Source organism: Mastomys coucha, unplaced genomic scaffold, assembly GCF_008632895.1.
Source record: "Mastomys coucha isolate ucsf_1 unplaced genomic scaffold, UCSF_Mcou_1 pScaffold11, whole genome shotgun sequence".
In the NCBI taxonomy this organism is placed as follows: domain Eukaryota; kingdom Metazoa; phylum Chordata; class Mammalia; order Rodentia; family Muridae; genus Mastomys; species Mastomys coucha.
This window is the reverse complement of record NW_022196893.1, coordinates 21,882,822-21,901,796: the sequence shown is the minus strand read 5'-3', so window position 1 is coordinate 21,901,796 and position 18,975 is coordinate 21,882,822. Positions and strand designations below refer to the sequence as shown.

Here is an 18,975-nt window from a genome sequence, read left to right as displayed (position 1 = left end):
GGGGGGGGGTGAGAAGCAGAACAGATGGAAGGAGAAACAGATGGAAGGAGAGAGGTGGGGGAGAGACAGAGGGAGAGACAAAGATGGAGGGAGAGAAAGAGAAAGAGACAGATGGAGAGAAAGAGAGAGTGGTGAGGGGAGAGACAGAGGGAGAGACAGATAGAAGCAGAGACAGAAAGATGGAGGGAGAGACAGAGGGGCGGGGACTGAGTTAGTTTAATACCGAACCATGTGACATAGGTCTTTATGTATTGTATTCTGGTTCTGCATGGCATGCAGTCTAAACAGTCAGTCTCTACTCTGACCAGAAGTGCTCCTCCCTGAGCCGTCTAGAATTTATTCTCAGACTGATCTTTCCTCACTTTGTAGACCTCCTATTTACTTTGCCCGGGGCAATAGCAGCTCTCTTAGTTTCTGAAAGTCCTCCTCCATTTGTGGGCAGCCTCTCTGCAGCTCCTTGGCTCTCTGGTTTCTGGCCAGTGGCTGCTGCAGCTTGTGTTTTCTGGTGCTTGTGGTCTGCTTCGCCTCCTCCACCCTGTTATTCTAAAGCTGCGTGTAAACCTTGGTCTCCCCGTTGGCCGAATGGCATGACTGCTTCATTATTTCCTAGGAAGCCGCCAGTATAATTTCCGTCCCTAGTGACTGAAAGCAGCAATACCTTCACGTTCACAGTTAAGGCTTTTCCTTGAGACTTTTATAGGACAGTGATGACTCATAGGCCAAGTTCAGTCAGTTGTCAAACCCTCTCCTCGTATGGGTTAATACTTAGTTTCGTATTCCCAACTTTGACATTGCTTTGGTGGCTCACACCCTGGGGAGGGGTGTGCTAGAGTCCCAGGTTTATAATACACCATGTAAGAGTAGTTGACGTATTGAACCATGCATGAACTCTGAGTTCTAATAGGAGCGTCTGGGTTGACGTGTAGGTTGCTTTTACCTGACGTGTTTACTTCCTGGCGTCTCTGGGTTTTAGTGTGCTAGTCTGTAAGGAAAGATAACGCTTGCAAGCCTCACACAGTTAGTAGGACTTGAGTGAAACAGAAGACTCTGAGGGGTCTAAGTGTGCAGGGTGACATGCAGGTCTGCAGGGTGCCGTGCAGGTCCCGGGGTCACGTAGCTCAGCTTTTCAAGCTCTGTTTTCACATACTAATCCCTTTTTAATCCATACTTCTGTCAGAATTTATTCTCATGAAGGTTTATTCCCAACTCCTTAAACTAAGTGAAATTAATCCAAAGGATCTGAATGCAACCTGGGTATTTATTTCAAATCTTATTTTTCCAGTTATGAAATCATGGGAGGGACCTTTTAATAAAATGAAGCAATCACCATTTAATCCTTGAATTCAGATATATTAAAACTTTTGGAGAAGTAAGAAAATAGACAAAGGAATTGCTAAGTTTCTACCGTTTCCAGAGACGAGAACTGAAGTGAACATTTTGCTTTATTTCTTCAGTTATTCTTAGTCATACATTTTCATAACAGTGTGCCTGTTGTCTATCTGTTCTTTGAAATGCAACAGTGCATCATGAACATTTTTTTTTTTAATGTTAAGCATTTTTCTGATGATTTGTTTTCAGGATTCTATAGCACCATCTTGCATTTGTAATTAATTTATTTTACTACTGTTGGATAATGACATTTCCAATTTTTATAAGAATTGTTATATTTTTTAAATTATAGTTATGGTTTGGCAAGTTTTAAACTCATTATGTAATAGGTTCTTATAATAACCCTGTAGAAAATATTTTAATCCCTGTTTTCAATGGGGAAGAGTCAGGGCTTTTAGAGACTGATAATGAGGCCAGCTCTAGTGAGTGTCCAATGAAATCCAAGCTGGGATTCTGTTCCTTGGCCGGGACGTCAAATACTTTCTTCCTCTCATTGGGATAACGCAGCAGCAGCGTGTGTGTGTGTGTGTGTGTGTGTGTGTGTGTGTGTGTGTGTGTGTGTTCCACACACAGGGAGTGCAAAGAGAGGGATGAAGATGCATCCTCTCTCTAGCCTATAGCGCTATAGGCTATATATATATTATATAGCACTGCAGTCTATAGAAGTGGGCCCTCAAGGTTTCAGCCCCTACTAAATGCATGCAAGCCTTGGAAATAAAACCAAATAGCAATGTATTAACTACTGTTTGTTATGTAATAGAGCCTAAAATACATATTTTTGGTCAGTGGTTTATTATGTTTTCATGTACTCTTGTCTTCATTTTGGTTGGTCCAGACTTTGCTCTACATTGACAGTATAGGAAAATATGATATCTAGCTAAGGTGGATGTGTTTCCTGTGTGCACGGTGCTGATGGTTACACAGCAGTGTCCTGGAGCTCAGTGCTACAAAGTAAAATGTTCTCCTGTAATAAAAATTTTTCCTACTACTTAAAGATATATTTTTTTTCCATTAGGGCAAAATTATTAGAAAGTGAAGCTGTGAACGAGAACCTTCGGAAGAGTTTGACCAGAGCCACCGCGAGATCTCCTTACTTCAGTGCCTCCTCAGCTTTCTCTCCTACTGTACTGTCTTCAGACAAAGAGACTATTGAAATTATAGATCTAGCAAAGAAAGACTTAGAGAAGCTAAAAAGGAAAGAGAAGAAGAAGAAGAGAAGGTAGTATTATAAAACTGAATGTCTTTTTCATGACCTTTAATTTGTAGTGGCAGTATGTATACAGTCTTGTCATACAGTTATGAATCCATGAGAAATTATTTAAATTAGCCTACAATTATGGTTATAGACTTTCTAATGGTTTATCTCTATGTGTCTGTATAGAAGTAAAGTAAGTTTAGCTATTAGCGTGTAGTAATGAATAGTGCTTAGACTGTGACAATAATTAGATTTTATGTTGTTTCCCATTGCTGCTTTTGCATTCCATTCATCTTGCTTTCATGTGACACTTCTGTGTCCCGTTGTTAGTAACAAGCCTGTCATTCCCTTTTCCCTTTTCCTAGTAGAACTGCGTAGTCTCCGAGGTGGTCTAACCCTGCTCTGAAGTAGCTTACCTAAAGGCTGACTAATCCATCAGAATATCATTCGGTCTCTAAATATTTCCCGCAGGATCTCTAACTGGATTACACAAAAGTCCTTCCTGTTATTTTAGGTTCGCTGAATCTCTCAGGGAATTATTTAGAATTCCATCACTGCAATGGGCCGCCTGCATCTGATAATATTTCTCCCCAAAGTCAGCTGGCAAAAGAAAAGGGAAAAATTGAAAACTTGACCATTTGTAATGTGTGAGTGGCTAAATACTCAAATTACTTACATATTTATCTATTGATTCTATAGCACCATTCAGTTATTTTAAAAAAATATATTTGAACATGCCACTGAAACTCAATTTAAACCTTTTGGCTAGTTAGATATTCAAAGTGAGGCCAAGTCGTCGTCTTTTTGGCTGTCTTGTTACAGGGAGTCTCTGGAACACTATAGACTTTATACCGGCTGTTTTGTTCTGTTTAATTAAAATTGTATTTAGAAAACAAGACACTTCTTCCTTGAACAGTCACTTGATAAAGTTACTGGAAACTTAATTCTGTTAGGGTAACCCGGCCTTCTATCTTTAAGATAGAAAAGAATAGATGAAATAATTCAAACAAGTTACGCAGGATGAGGAGGGGGCATTGGATTCCTAAGCTAGTAATGTTTTCACAGGTTCTGTTCATACCGACGGCAGCTAGAGTAGGACAGAGCTCACGCCCAGCTCTCCACGATGGAGAACAGCTGCATTACACTCAGGACCACAGGACAAATGTTCACCTTGTGGATGAGGTGTTTTCTCTGGGGTTATGGTCTACTTTGCCAAATTCACTTCGGGAGATGGCATGTCTCGTTTTTTAAGGGCTAAGGCACTTTGTGTTCACGAGTAAGCAACCATCAGTAGGAGCGTGGTTTTCAAGGTCATGAGTTGAAATGAAATTTAGAGCATGCATTTAGTAGCTTGTTAAATATGAAGTATGAAAAATGTCTTAGTTAGAGTTTGACTGTGGTGAACAGATACCAGGACGAAGGCAACTCTTATGAGGATAGCATTTAATTGGGGCTGGCTTACAGGTTCAGAGGTTCAGTCCATTTTCATCAAGGTGGGAGCATGGCAGCATCCAGGCAGGCATGGTGCAGATGGAGCTGAGAGTTCTATATCTCCATCTAAAGGCCACCAGGAAAAGACTAACCTCTTGGCAGCTAGGAAGAGGGTCTCTAAGCCCACCCCCAGAGTGACACATTTCTTCCAACAAGGCCACACCTTCTCCAACAAGGCCACACCTCCTAATAGTGCCTCTCCAAAGGCCAAGCATCTTTAAACCATCACAAAAAAATAGTGATCCTAATAAAATGTTTTCTATACTTTTTTTATAGTGGCTACACTATACTCAGGTACTGAGTACCTGATGTTCAGATCCTTTATGTGAAAACACATGCTAATAAGCACTCAGTTGATAAATATTACTAATGGAAAAATACTTGTTATATTTGTCATATTGGCCCTGGTTCGTTTATCTCGGAACTTCGCCCACTGTAAGGGAAACAAAGCAGTTATTTTGTGTGGCTTTTCCATGATTGACTTAAGCAGTGTATGACAGAGATAAGAGCACATGCTAATCATAATGTCTTGTCAAATGGCCCAGTGAAAGCATGTACTTCATATACACATGGGGCATGTGGGTGGAGGAAAAATGTTGGTGAGCATAATCAACCAGCTAGAGAAGTGAAAGATTGCAGAGAGAAAACCAATTGGTATTTCTAGAGCCAGCACTGACAGAGCGATGGGTGAGCGTTTTATTGAACACATTTCATGTACACGCCCCACTTGTGCCTTTGTCAAACACATACATGGTACATAGGTGGACCGTGTGCTTGAAATACTTATTTCGTGTACCGTACACCTATGAAAGTCTGGAGAGTCAGCGTGTTACTCACAGAACTGCACATGAAATTCATAGAACTTAATGAAAATAGTCTTGTTCTACAGACGAGTTTTCTGAAAACCTGGACTGCTGAAATGGTTCAGTACGAAGCAAACACACACATATAAAATGCTTGCTCACAAGCCTGAAGACCTGAATTCAGTGCCCGGAACCATCAGGTGAAGGAGAAATCTACCTCCTGGGAGTGTCCTCTGAGTTCTACGGGCACATCCCACTTGTACAGCAACACGTGCACACACACACACACACACACACACACACACACGGTTACACACATATACACACACTTACTCACACAGACAAATCCACACACATGTACAAGCATACACTAAGGAAACCCAAACAAAAAGCATTTCACTAATCACATTTAGATCTAAGTAACTTTTAGACTTATGTAATATAAATTTTGTTTTAAAAATATAAGTAAAGCAGACACAAAACCAAGTGTTTCAGCAACAACAACAGTAATAATAATGATTATAATGGAATATTTGGATTTTTACCAGTAAGCCATAACATATACTTTAAGCATTGTGGTTCATTAGCATGAGTACAAGCCCAGGTTACACTGATCTGGGGGATGGGGGACCACATCGTTTTGTGTATATAGATGAAATTTACCACTCACACATTTAGGCTGATGCCTTTGGATACCTGGCTTTAAATGGCCCAGGCTACAGAACTCATTGGGTCTTTCAGACTCACTCTACTTCTTAGTGGTCTTGGGTTGAAAATTTGGAAACACAGATCTTTTTGTGTGAACTTTTCCTTTTTCTAGTCATTGTGCTTGACTGTCTAATCCCTGGTGAGCATCTCTCTGTAGACTTTTTTCTCAGATTGCTAGTCTCATGTTATAATAGCACTACATAAATAGGTTGTAAGAGACAACCACAGCCCAAGAAATAAAAATCGCATGAAACCATACATCATAAGATTAAAAGAGAACTGACTTAATCATTTATAACTAAGCTCTGTCTTCATTATTTTAAATATGGATGATTCCAAAGGATTTCATGGGGTTCTAGACAGAGTATGCCGTGTACAGATTGCAATATGCTTAATCAGAGCCTAGCGCATCTATGTTGTCTACATGACATCCAAGTAGAGTACATTCCATTGAGTAAAGATCCCTAGCTTGGAATATTGAATATCCTTTAAGTTATAGTGTGAAACCTGTGTCTGCTTTTTTTGTTCTGTTTTGTTTTTGCTAAAGAACAATCTTACTAATGGAAAGTACTAAAGTCCCCATTTTATTTCCCCTCTTTGCCTTAGTAGTGAAATCTTACTCCCAGCCTTGTGAGATTTTTATCTTGCATTAACAAGATTTTTTTCCATTGATCGTATAATGTCATATTCATTTGTCTGTAATGCCATCTCATATAATTTTCGTATGAGTTTTTAAGTTTAGATTTAGCAATGATTTTATGTATAGTGGAAGAAATGAAGTTAAGTTCTTAGAGTAGTAACTTGTATGTCATATTAGTATGATCATTATGGTACAAAGGCATTACTTAATAAAGGTCTCTTCATGATACCATAAAAGTCTTTTGAAAGATGTAAAAGGAAGACGATGTTATTGATCGTAGGCTTTACTTAAGGGAAAGAAGTTAAAATTGATAAATTTCTGGATAAATGTAGCAATAACATTCCAACAGGACTTTGTGACTCACATCATTGAGACCATGTTTTACTGTTAGACAACTTCCACGGGTTATCAGTGGTTTCTTCTTAGATAAAACACTAGGAATTTTCTACCTTGTATTCATAGAGAATGTATTGCCTTTTTACTGTGTATCTGTCCTTTAATGGTATCTCTACGATTTATTTTAATGTCTTCGAGCTCACGTACCATTCACCTTCTTACCACTCTTGCTTTTGCTGTGTCTGGTTTGCCCTTCATTGGCTTGGCCTTCCCACACTGTGCCTCGTGATTTGAAGGCTACAGAAACTTGAGGAAAGCAGTCGAGAAGAAAGAAGGTTGGAATATTTCCCAGGTTTTTTTTGTTTTTTGTTTTTTTTTTTTAAATTAAAATGTCATTTAAGTACTTACTTTCCATTTGCAAGAAGATGTGCTATAGAAATTGTAGATGGCTTGGGGCTAGATTAGCTGTGGACGCCTGAAAGTAGTGACTTTCTATAGAAACAGCAGAAAAATTAAGGTTTGTAAGAATAAAGAACTCTGTAGTTACCTGGATTAAAATGCAAGCAATTTCACTAACTTTCAAATAATCTGCCAGAAGTATGATAATTATTTAACCCTTTTTAGTAAAAGTAAATAAGCCTTCACCATCAGATTTACAAACAACAACAACAAAAAAAAAAAATCAGCATTTCTGAATCTCCGCAGAGCTTGTGAGCAGAGTGGGAATTGTTGGCTGGGTAGTGATTGGCTTTTGTCGTAGCCAATGCCAGTGCATGGGTAGACGCTTCTCTTCCTTATTTGCTGTAAGCTTTTAGGCAACATTGAAATGGAAAAAGGCGGAAGGAACTGTGGCCTTTCTGTAGTCAGATCAACAAGGAGTTCTGAACTTCAAACTAGAAAAGTTTTTAATTTTACAAATGTATTCCAAGTGAACATTAAAATGTGGGCAGTTCCCTTTTTCCATTTAAAACCTAGAAGTGAGCTGCTGATATCCATATCATGGATCCATACCCGAGTATGACTATTTGTTTAGATAAGTAAATGTTTGTTTGGTGCAAGAACCTTTATTTATAGAGTTTTCTAAACAAGTCGCCAAATCATATAACCAAACTGATTAAGTAGTTTCAAAATGAACACAGTCATTCTGGAAGCTCTTACTTAAAATTGAAACTTGAGAACTTGTACTCAATAATTAAGTGATTGATTTACTTTAAGTGTATTAAATCATAAATTAGTTTGTAATACATCCCCCTTAGTTATATTCCATATGCTATATAGAGTCTAAATTCTGAGCTTATATCCTGTATGGTTATAACTTAAAAGATATTCTGTAATTAGAATATGATTCTAATTGTAGCTCACACAAGAACTCAACTAAGCATCATTAATTTAGGACAACATATTTATCAGAAAAACTAAAAACTATAAATGCAAAATTTCTTCTATTTAGAAAGCACACAATACGATAAATCTTTAAATTTATGTGTGGAAACATGTTCCCATGTTACCATGTTAAATTATTCAGTCCTTAAAATATATATGGAAATATAAGTCGAGGCTGCTTCCAACTTTCACACGACCACAATAGGACCACAGAAGGAGGGCAGTTTAGTGTTCTAGGACCATATGTCAGTCATCAGTATTTGTTTCAGTGACATGAAGATCTGATGCAGTACTACAGAGATGAAGCCTGATAGTCTGTACCAACAAGTTCCTGGGGCTGTGAGTGTCTCACTCCAAGAGTCAGCACATCTGCTCGTAGTCCCTAGTGTGGAGAACGTCTCAAGGCCACGATTTCTGTTTTATTCTCCAGATAAGCATATCAATTCCTTATGTTCCCTCCAGTTCCCAAGATCCTGATTTCGTAAAAACTCTAACTTTAATTATGATCTATTATTCTTTAGATAGCTATTTGGAATATCAAATAGATTATTAACTTATATTAACACTTATCCAAGAAAACTTGAGTGCCCGAGATAGTGTTTATTAGTATCGCCTTGAAAGCCTAAGCTTTAACAGTGATTCTTAGAAGCATGCTGCTATCTAGCTGTAATGCTGCCTTTTCTCTGTTAGAGTACAAAGAGAATCTGTGATTGGAGATATAAGGCAGTGCTAGCATTCACCAGGCTGGATGTTAGGTACCTGAGGGGACAGGAGAGTCTGCTAGTCAAGAGTCCGTAATAAAGTTGGGTGGCCATAATTCCAAGAAAAGGGGTCTCAGAAGTTACAGTGATGTACGAGCCAGCTATGGTGGGGATTGTATATCATACCAGTCATAAGAAGGGAGGAGGACTAACTCCATCAGGGAGGAGGAGGAGGAGATCTAATGAGAAACGTGCTCCCTTTCCCCCATACATCCTCTTAGTGTCTGAAACCTTGGGTCATCCTCTTAGTGTCTGAAACCGTGGGTCAGCCTCTAGCACAGTAGTATCTGAGTGTGTGTTACTGGCCTTTTACTAGGATTGGGTTTGTCAGAACTGTTCACTCTGAATGGTTCCGAGCTTTCTCCCAGTTTATTTTCCTCTAGTACAGTGATTTAATGACATTCATAAAAGTCTGTTGCAGTTTATTTGACCCTGCCTTTCTTAATGGCTTTTACTTCTCACCCCAAAGCCCAAACTGTGTTCTGTGCATCTTTATATTTCAAGTCAGATTTTCCCATTCCAACTTTAGGTATGTGAGACAGTAGGACCAGTCACACACGGGTATTCATGTAATTCAGTGGGAGTGACTTATTTAATAAACAGTAGTGTAGTTTATTATGTGCAGGCCCTGGGTAGTTAATTGAATGATAAGCCAAATACATGTGAATCTTATTCTCAAGAGACTTTTAGTTCAGTAAGAATGACAGATCAAATAAATAATCATATAAATAAACAAAAACTGGAACTTACTTATGAGAAAAAACCCACGTATATTCTTTTTGTTCTGAGTATAAAAATATATGTACTAATAGGGAGCTGGAGTTAAATGTTAGAGTTTAATAATAACAGGGCTCAAATGAGGTCAACTTATTTACTTATAACCTTAGAAATAGTCTGCAGTATCAATCAGGAAGTTCTTTAATGAAACAGACTGTCTCATGAAAATAGTGGCAATCATAAAGCTCTTTCTAGAGGAATTTTGTTTGGAAATATTGCTTTATTTGAATGTTCTTTTTTAAACCTAATGATTTTAAAATTTCACCGTAATATAAACCATATGGGTTATTTAAGATTTGGTTTATTAAGACTATTTTGCTTAAATCTAGGAGTCTAGTGAGCTGAAATGCAACTTCTGTGCATAGTTTGTCATGCATGGTAAAGCCAAGAAAGAGCAGAGTCATTTGGGTATTCAAAACTTCACTCACTCTACTCTGGCTATCTTCACTGAAGACTCCCAGGGCTAAATGAGTTTAGCCCTGACTATTGTCTTACTTCACTGCGAGGCTCTGACTGTAGGCACCAGGCAGCTGGAGAAGTCTTCAGGTTTTTATGTTGAAACTTGTGGTAGACCCTAGAATTTCTTATTTAGTCAGAGGGCAACCTGAACTTCAGACAAGTTTTTGTATTAAAGACCCACTCTGTGAGAATAAAACGCGAAATCACCCTATACTGTGCAAACGTCCTAAGGGGGTGGAGGGTGGGGGTACAAAAAGAAACAAACAGAAATGATGCAAACTCACTGTGGGCATAGTGATTTCGAACCTTTAAAATTATTAGGATACTAACAAGAATAGTTTTATCACTTTGTATTTAGATGAGAAAAGTTTCCATGAATTTAGATGGGGAACCAAAACTTTCCATTCTTTTTCATTTAAATTGTAGTGTATTGTAATTAATCGGCTGCTCCTGTGATGTGAGTGGCTATCTCTTTAGATCTAATACTTCACTCTATGGCCTGTTGCCAGTATTTCTAGAAGCTTAACTTTCGTCAGTCATGTCAAATTTTGCTTGGTTGGTCAAGTGGAGATACCTGGTTTTTTTGGACAGACAGGGCAGCCTGGCTTAGCTGAGTGATTAACCTTTTCATTTTGGTTTTACAAATTGTTGATTTAAAAAAAAATCTGAGGAAAAAAAATAAAGACTTTCCCCTTGTTCTTATCTCATATTCCTTTCTCTTTCTGCTTTTAAAGTGTTGCTGGGAAGGATGATAATGCAGACACTGACCAGGAAAAGAGAGAAGAAAAGGGTGTTTCAGAGAAAGAAAACAATGAACTAGACATGGTAAGTGCGGGACAATAAACATGAATTGTAGTCAGTTAACTTATTTATATGAACAAAAGGGAAGTGGTTACTATAGTCACAGTTTCCTCTTCACTAGACTTTTCTCCTCGTGAACTTGGTGAAAAGTGTGTGTGTGCATGCAGATAGGATATCATGAGAGATAAAGAACTTTTTTTTTTTAAGATTTATTTATTATTATAAATGAGTACACTGTAGCTGTCTTCAGACCACCAGAAGAGGGCGTCAGATTTCATTACGGGTGGTTGTGAGCCACCATGTGGTTGCTGAGATTTGAACTCACGACCTTTGGAAGGGCAGTCGGTGCTCTTACCCGCTGAACCATCTCACCAGTCCGATAAAGAACTTTTTAAGGCAAAGTTATTGCATAACAACCTGAAATTCTGTTAGTGATTTTTGAACTAAAGAAAAGCAAAATTCAGTGTCTATGGAAGGTGGCTTGGTGGGTGAACACATTTGCCAGGTACAGGGGAGAGGGCTTTCTGAGCTCCCCTGGCATCTGTGTAAAAGCCAGGGCCTGTGTGTGGCCCGTAACCCGAGCTGCTGTGTCAGGGCAGATAGGTTCTGGGAGTTCACTGACCAGCCAGCCTGACCAAAAGTACAAGTTCAGATTCAGTGACAGGCACTGTTGAAGGGAATATTGTGGAAAGTGTTAGAGGAAGACATTGGACATCCTGCTCTGCCATCTGCATGTATAGGCATTAGTGCATACACCCACATGTGAGCATGCACACCCACATACACACACACACACACACACACACACACACACATGCATACACATACCACACACATACATGAGCATTCACACATACAGTCTACACACACATGAGCATGCACACACACATCACACACACATGAGCATGCACATACATAGTCTACACACACATGAGCATTCACACACACACATACACACACATACACCACACACACGAGCATGCACACACACATACACACCCACACATGAGCATGCACACACACACATACACACCCACACATGAGCATGCACACACACACACACACCCACACATGAGCATGCACACACACATACACACACACATGAGCATGCATACACACACACCCACACGTGAGCATGCACACACACACACACACACACACACACACACACACACTCTGACAGTCCTGTGCTTCTGTGGTGTATACTCCAGTATCTCTCTTACTGAGATTTCCTTGCCAATGCTGTTTTGTTAATGCTCCCCATTTTAGGAAGAGAATCAAGAAGTGAGTGACCATGAGGATGAGGAAGATGAGGAAGAGGAAGAAGAGGAAGAGGATGACATCGAAGGGGAAGAAAGCTCTGATGAATCCGATTCTGAGTCAGATGAAAAAGGTACTTGCCCCCTTAGCACAAAGGGAGAAAAATCATCCTGGGAAACTGTTTAGGTTTTAGTGAAAACTCAACATTTTTGATTTTATCACTAGAGAAAGCAATTTTCATGACCTGTAAGACTACCCTATACTCATCCATGCTCTAGGCAAGAGAGATGTTCCTTGCTGTGCTAGATTTGATCGCTATGGGAGTTCTACATTTTTTTAGTGTATGTAGTACCTACTATTGGCCAGTGTGAACAGCCTGTCTTTTTAGACTATGTTATGTCCAGAAAATTTCCCACAAGGCTACTGAGTGACTTCCTGAACATAGATAATGGCTTTACACTCTTGTTTTGTGCAATGATGATCTTTCGGCCAACTTTCGGTCTTTTTTATCTTCTGTGAATAGCTAACTATCAAGCCGACTTAGCAAATATCACGTGTGAAATTGCAATTAAGCAGAAGCTGATTGATGAGCTGGAGAATAGCCAGAAGCGGCTGCAGACCCTGAAGAAGCAGTATGAGGAGAAGCTGATGATGCTCCAACATAAGATCCGGGACACGCAGCTGGAGAGGGACCAGGTGCTCCAGAACCTAGGTGCGTCTTCTGCAGTTTCATTCCTCCTCAGGGCACTTGAGAGCAAAACCATAGTCATCATTAAATGACTGGAGTAGATGATGAAACAGAAATGAACTGAAACTTCTGAGACAGAAGGAGGGCTCAGGCATCATTGTGTCCCAGGAGCTGAGTGTTCCAAGTCTCGAAATAAATCCTGTGTCTCAAGAACTATGCATTTACTTCCTCAACCCCCAGGCTCAGTGGAGTCATACTCTGAAGAAAAGGCAAAGAAGGTGAAGTGTGAATATGAAAAGAAACTCCACGCCATGAACAAAGAGCTGCAGCGACTGCAGACGGCCCAGAAGGAGCATGCCAGGCTCCTCAAAAACCAGTCTCAGTATGAGAAGCAGCTCAAGAAACTGCAGCAAGACGTCATGGAAATGAAGAAAACCAAGGTACTGAGACTGCTCCTGATCAGCCCTGACGGCCACGGGCTGCGTATCTTAGAGCAGAACTGCTATTGGGGTTCTTTCCTGAGTCAATACAAAAGTAGCCCATCATATTTACGACCAGTTTACGATGGAAACAGGTGCTTCCTAGGTCTGTCTCTCTGATCTGGCTCTCTTTTACCAAGAGCAAGAGCTAAAATCCAGAGTTTGGTGAGGTATCATCCCCACTCATGGAGAAGCACGAAGGGACTGTGAATGCTTGCATCAGTTTCTGGGTAGAGATTGATTATTGTAAATCTTGCACCAAAATCAAGTAGTCTCCTTACATAACCACATGGACATGTTAGAAGATGTGAGGAAATTACGTTGTGCAGTTGCCATAGTAGCAATAGCCACATTTTACTAGGTTGTTCCCTGTACCAGGCTCTAGTGTAAGCCCGTTCAGGTATCAACCTGTTGAGTTTTCATAGTACACAAGGGTAGTGTAGGTGAGAAGGCCAAAGCCTACAGAGGTCATATAACTTGTTCAGGCTCACACAGCTACTGAGAGTAAGTATGGAATCTGCATTGTAGAGCACTAATTAATTTGGCAGAAACATGTTAGAAATAAGATTACCCAAGACAATCATCGGCTACATTTTGGAGTGAATGCCACATGCTTCCATATAAAGTATTCAGAGCAAAAGAACTCCCATCTGTGTGATCCACCGCATGTATCTGCTGCTGGAGTAGTATTCAATAATGTATATCCATACCTTTAGGTTCGCCTCATGAAGCAGATGAAAGAGGAGCAAGAGAAAGCCAGGCTGACAGAATCTAGAAGGAACCGGGAAATCGCTCAGCTGAAGAAGGATCAGCGCAAGCGAGATGTGAGTCCCTCTATTCTATAAAAATATCCCATCTTGTCCAAGGGAATCCCTCTGTTCCACAAGAACACCCTGCTTTGTAAGAGAGTGTTCTATAAGTGGGGGAAAGTTTTCTACCTATAGCTAAGTGTAGATCGAGGACTATAAATAAACACTGGTTATTTAAAATGACTTTTATTATTATCACATGTGGATTGCAGTTCAGGATAAAAGTTTAGGGCAGATCCATGCAAGGATGTATCCCCTGGCAATGAGAAACCAGTCCTCTATAGAAGATACTTTTCTGAGAAGTTAAAACAGCTTTGTCTTTACCTTCAGAATTCTCCTTTCATGAATTCAGATTTTGAAAAGTAGTCTATATCACACACACAAAAAAGTTGTTAAAATCTTTACTTTTTATTACATTTGGTTGTTGGGGGAGGAGAGAGAGGAGATGGGGGGAGAGGGAGGGGTAAGGGGGGTAAGGGAAGGGGAGGGAAAGGTAGGTGTACAAGAAACATGGTGCTCAAATGGAGGTCAGAAGACAACTTTCTGGAGTTAGTACTCTTCCTCCACAATATATGTCCTGAGGATAGAACTTAGGTTGTCAACCTTGGCAGCAAGTGCCTTTGCACAGTGAGGCATTTTTCTGGCACAGAATCTACACTTTATTCTCACTTACACGTAGAAAAGAAATATCGTTTGCTATTAGAAGGTGGGAACTGAAGCAGAGGCCATGGAGAAATGCTGCTCACTGGCTTGCTTTCTATGGTTTGCTCACCTTGCTTTCTTATACAGTTTACAACCTCTTGCACAGAGGTGACATTGCCTGTAGTAGACCAGGGTCTCCTGTGTCAATCATTAATAATAAAAAAAAATGCCCCCAGACATGACCACATGACAGTCCTATGGAAACAACTCAGTTAAGGCTCCCACTTCTCTCATGACTCAAATTTGTGTCAAGCTGACAAAAATTAACCAGCATACCCAAGTTATTATCAAGTACTAATTGATTAGTATATATGTTTTTCCCTGTGTTTAAAGCAACTTTAACTATTGAATGTATTAAAAAGAACTCTTGACCTCGGCCCTGTGAAGGTTCTGTGCCCCAATGTAGGGGAATGCCAGGGCCAATAGGTGGGAGAGGGTGGGGTGGCAGGCATGGGGAGGGGGGAGGCAACAGGGGTTTGTTTTTGTTGTTTTTGTTTGTTTCTTTGTTTTTTGGAAGGGAAACTGGGAAAGGAGAAATTTACATGTAAATAAAGAAAATATCTAATAAAAAAAAAAGGAAAAAAAAAGAACTCTTGAAAATGGTCACATCTTTTCCTATTTGTGTCTCAGGGACTACTTAAAATGTCAAAGAATGATCAAATGGAAAACATTTGTAAAATGTTTCATGATTTTATCGTTGTTTTTTTTTTTTTTCATTTGATGTTCCTAGCCCTTGGGCATGCACAAGCCACGGTGGAAGTGTAGCAGTCAGGGGACATTCAAGAGTCAGCTCTCTCCTTCCACCATGTAGTTTGGGGGTTGTTCCATTTATATGTTGAGCCATCTCATCAGTCCAGAGATGGCTGTTTCAGTGTCTTTGCTTGTATTAAAGTAGCAATATCTATATGATGGATACAAGATTGTTAACCCAGATTATGCTAAGAACCCATATTTTTTGGCAGTAAGAGGAAGTGTTGTAACATTTGAGTAGGACATACTGTGGTTCAGGGAGCTGTTTCAACATATTGCATCTTAATTTATAGCATCAACTTAGACTTCTAGAGGCCCAGAAAAGAAATCAAGAAGTAGTTCTGCGACGCAAAACTGAAGAGGTATGGCAAACAAGTTTACTGTTCTTACTTTGTGATAAATAATGTATTCCTTCTTTACTTTCTTTACCACGTGATGCTAGGCCTTTGCATGTGACAGACAAATTGCTTGCCCTTCTACCCAACCCCTGTAACATCTTTTCTTTTTCTTTTTTCTTTTTTTTTGGGGGGGGCGGGTTCGAGACAGGGTTTCTCTGTGTAGCCCTGGCTGTCCTGGAACTCACTCTGTAGACCAGGCTAGCCTCAAACTCAGAAATCCGTCTGCCTCTGCCTCCCAAGCACTGGGATTAAAGGCATGCGCTACCACTGCCCAGCTTAAATATAGAGATGTCTATACATATACATATACATATACATATACATATACATATACATATACATATATATGTACATGTATACATATATATATATTGGTTTTTCGAGACAGGGTTTCTCTGTATAGCCCTGGCTGTCCTGGAACACATCATTTCTGTAGACAGAGACTAGATCAACCTTGATGCTGTTGCAGGTTACAGCGCTCCGCAGGCAAGTGAGGCCTATGTCTGATAAAGTAGCGGGAAAAGTTACGAGGAAGCTGAGCTCATCTGAAAGCCCTGCTCCGGACACAGGTTCCAGTGTGGCTTCAGGGGAAGCAGATGCGTCACGGGCAGGCACCCAGCAGAAAATGAGGATTCCGGTGGCAAGAGTCCAGGCATTACCAACACCTGCAACAAATGGCACCAGGTCCTGCTGATTCTTATTCGCCCCCACAATCCTTGTCGGTGTTCATAAATTAAAGCTATGTGAATGGAACAGGTCTCATTATTGGGTGTGCGCAATCAAATAGAGGCATAAGTAATTATATTTGTCTCTGTGAATGATTACAGAAAAAAATATCAGAGAAAAGGATTGACTGGCCGGGTGTTCACTTCCAAGACGGCCCGCATGAAGTGGCAGCTACTGGAACGCCGGGTCACCGACATCATCATGCAGAAAATGACCATTTCCAACATGGAGGCAGACATGAATAGACTTCTCAGGGTATGGACAACTCAAGCTACATACCTCCTTTGCTGACAGCCTTACGTTGTGCCAGGACACATTAGTGAATCCCCAAATGACCACCAAGAAGTTGATTCCTATGGTATTGCATTGGGGTCTCTTTATTTAAGCCTGAGCTTGGGCCACACTACAGTCTCTGATGCAGGAGAACAGGAGGGGGAGTAGCCAAGCCCAGTTTACCCCAGTTTCAGGCAAACATTTGTAGATGGAGGCAAGAAAGGGGTACCTAACCTGGTACACATCAGATTGGGGGCTATTACGGCCTTTAACATAATTGGCTGGTGCTGGGAGCCAAACCATAAACTTAACTTCTGCTTTCCTCCTGATTGGTAGTTGTTAGGAAGTGAAGTGTCAGGGGCAGGCTTGTAATCTGGAGGTGCAGATTTGTTGGGGAATAACCTGGAAACTAGTGCTAGATGCAGGTTTTGTTGGGGGGGGGGTAGCCTGGAAACTGGTGCTAGGTACCAGCCTGTTAGTTAACTGGAGTTCAACCTTAGGTCAGGTTCTCTAAGGTAGAGACTGAACACAGGATCTGGCCTCTCACTGACTATCCCACAATTGTTCCTTGGAAGCATTGGATGCCATCTCTTGCTTCATTCTGTCTTGGCTGTGTATGTGTAGATGAAGGTCATTTCTTCAAATCCATTGTATTTTGTTTGTTTGTTTTTATAGCAACGGGAAGAACTCACAAAAAGGCGAGAGAAACTTTCAAAAAGGAGAGAGAAGATAGTCAAGGAGAGTGGAGAGGGAGATAAAAACGTGGCTAACATCAGCGAGGAGATGGAGTCCCTGACTGCGAATATAGATTACATCAATGACAGCATTGCTGACTGTCAAGCCAACATCATGCAGATGGAGGAAGCAAAGGTGCGGACCACTAAAGACACTTGGTCTTGGTTTTGTTTGCTTTTGAGAGAAGGCCTCTAGCCCTGATGGTCCACAGACTGTGTGCGTAGACGACAATGACCTTCGATTTCTGATCTTCGAGCCTCTACCACCCAGATGCCAGTATGAGTTGACATGATGCTCAGGGTCCTAAAGATACTTAAGAGCTTAAGGAAAAGAACATTTGTGTTACATATCTTTAAAAGCACTTTGAATTTTTGTTTATTTAATTTTTAAAAATTATTTATTTAATGTGTGAATGCTCTGCTGCATGTATACCCACATTCCAGAAGAGAGCATCAGATGGCCTTACAGATGGCCCTGAGCCACCATGTGGGTGCTGGGAATTGAACTCAGGACCTCTGGAGGAGCAGCCAGTGCTCTTAACCACTGAGCCATCTCACCTGCCCCCTTGAAGTTTTATAATGAAGGTATTTTCTACTGATTGGTTTAATCCGATTCTTAGGTTTTGTGCATGTAATAGGTATTGTCTAGTCTTCTGATTTCCCTACTGACCTTGGGATAGTCTTCATTTTATCACATGTATCATTTGTTATAACTTGCCTTGAATCTCTAACTACTCAACTGTGTCTACTTTTGACTGGAACACCTGTTTCTTAGTGTAGGAATCATGTTATATTATTCTGAGCAGTTTCATTGACTTATCCAGTACTGTCAAGTAAATACAAGCCTGTTGCCTTCTGTTTAAGTATAGCCAGATTAAAGTAATGATTGTTACACACTGGTTTGATGTAGGAAGAAGGGGAGACATTGGATGTCACTGCTGTCATTAATGCCTGTACGCTGACGGAAGCCCGGTACCTGCTAGATCACTTCCTGTCAATGGGCATCAATAAGGTGAGATTTAACTCTTCTATTCTTGAGAGCCTCAGTTGACTGATTTGGTATGGCACGTCTATTTCTAGCGACCCTCCTTTTGGTAAAAGGAATAAAATTCTTAACTGAAAAAAAAAACCACAACATTTTTTTAGAGCTAAAATAAAATGTTACAAATGTCAATTTTACTAGCTCTGCTTTACTTGTACATTAGAGCAAATACACAAAGAAGAAATGGAACCTGTTTTGTCTTAACAAAAGGTTCTCGGGAAAACAGATTTTGTACCACAATTGGCTTGCTACTGACTTTGTACAGGTCAAAAGAAAATCAGAGAAAGCCGGGCAGTGGTAGCACACGTCTTTAATCCCAGCACTTGGGAGGCAGAGGCAGGTAGATTTCTGAGTTCGAGGCCAGCCTGGTC

At 40.3% G+C, this 18,975-nt stretch overlaps 1 protein-coding gene across 1 annotated transcript in view; it reads left to right on the top strand.

The window, feature by feature from the left end:
- Positions 1-18,975, top strand: part of Kif21a (kinesin family member 21A) — a 124,249-nt gene that overhangs the window by 71,833 nt on the left and 33,441 nt on the right. The window contains exons 11-22 of the mRNA XM_031359546.1: positions 2,405-2,608; positions 6,859-6,897; positions 10,677-10,767; positions 12,013-12,136; positions 12,527-12,715; positions 12,932-13,131; positions 13,887-13,994; positions 15,725-15,793; positions 16,299-16,513; positions 16,657-16,810; positions 17,504-17,698; positions 18,473-18,574. Coding sequence (XP_031215406.1) covers positions 2,405-2,608; positions 6,859-6,897; positions 10,677-10,767; positions 12,013-12,136; positions 12,527-12,715; positions 12,932-13,131; positions 13,887-13,994; positions 15,725-15,793; positions 16,299-16,513; positions 16,657-16,810; positions 17,504-17,698; positions 18,473-18,574 — 1,690 coding nt within the window. The remainder of the gene's footprint in view (positions 1-2,404; positions 2,609-6,858; positions 6,898-10,676; positions 10,768-12,012; positions 12,137-12,526; positions 12,716-12,931; positions 13,132-13,886; positions 13,995-15,724; positions 15,794-16,298; positions 16,514-16,656; positions 16,811-17,503; positions 17,699-18,472; positions 18,575-18,975) is intronic.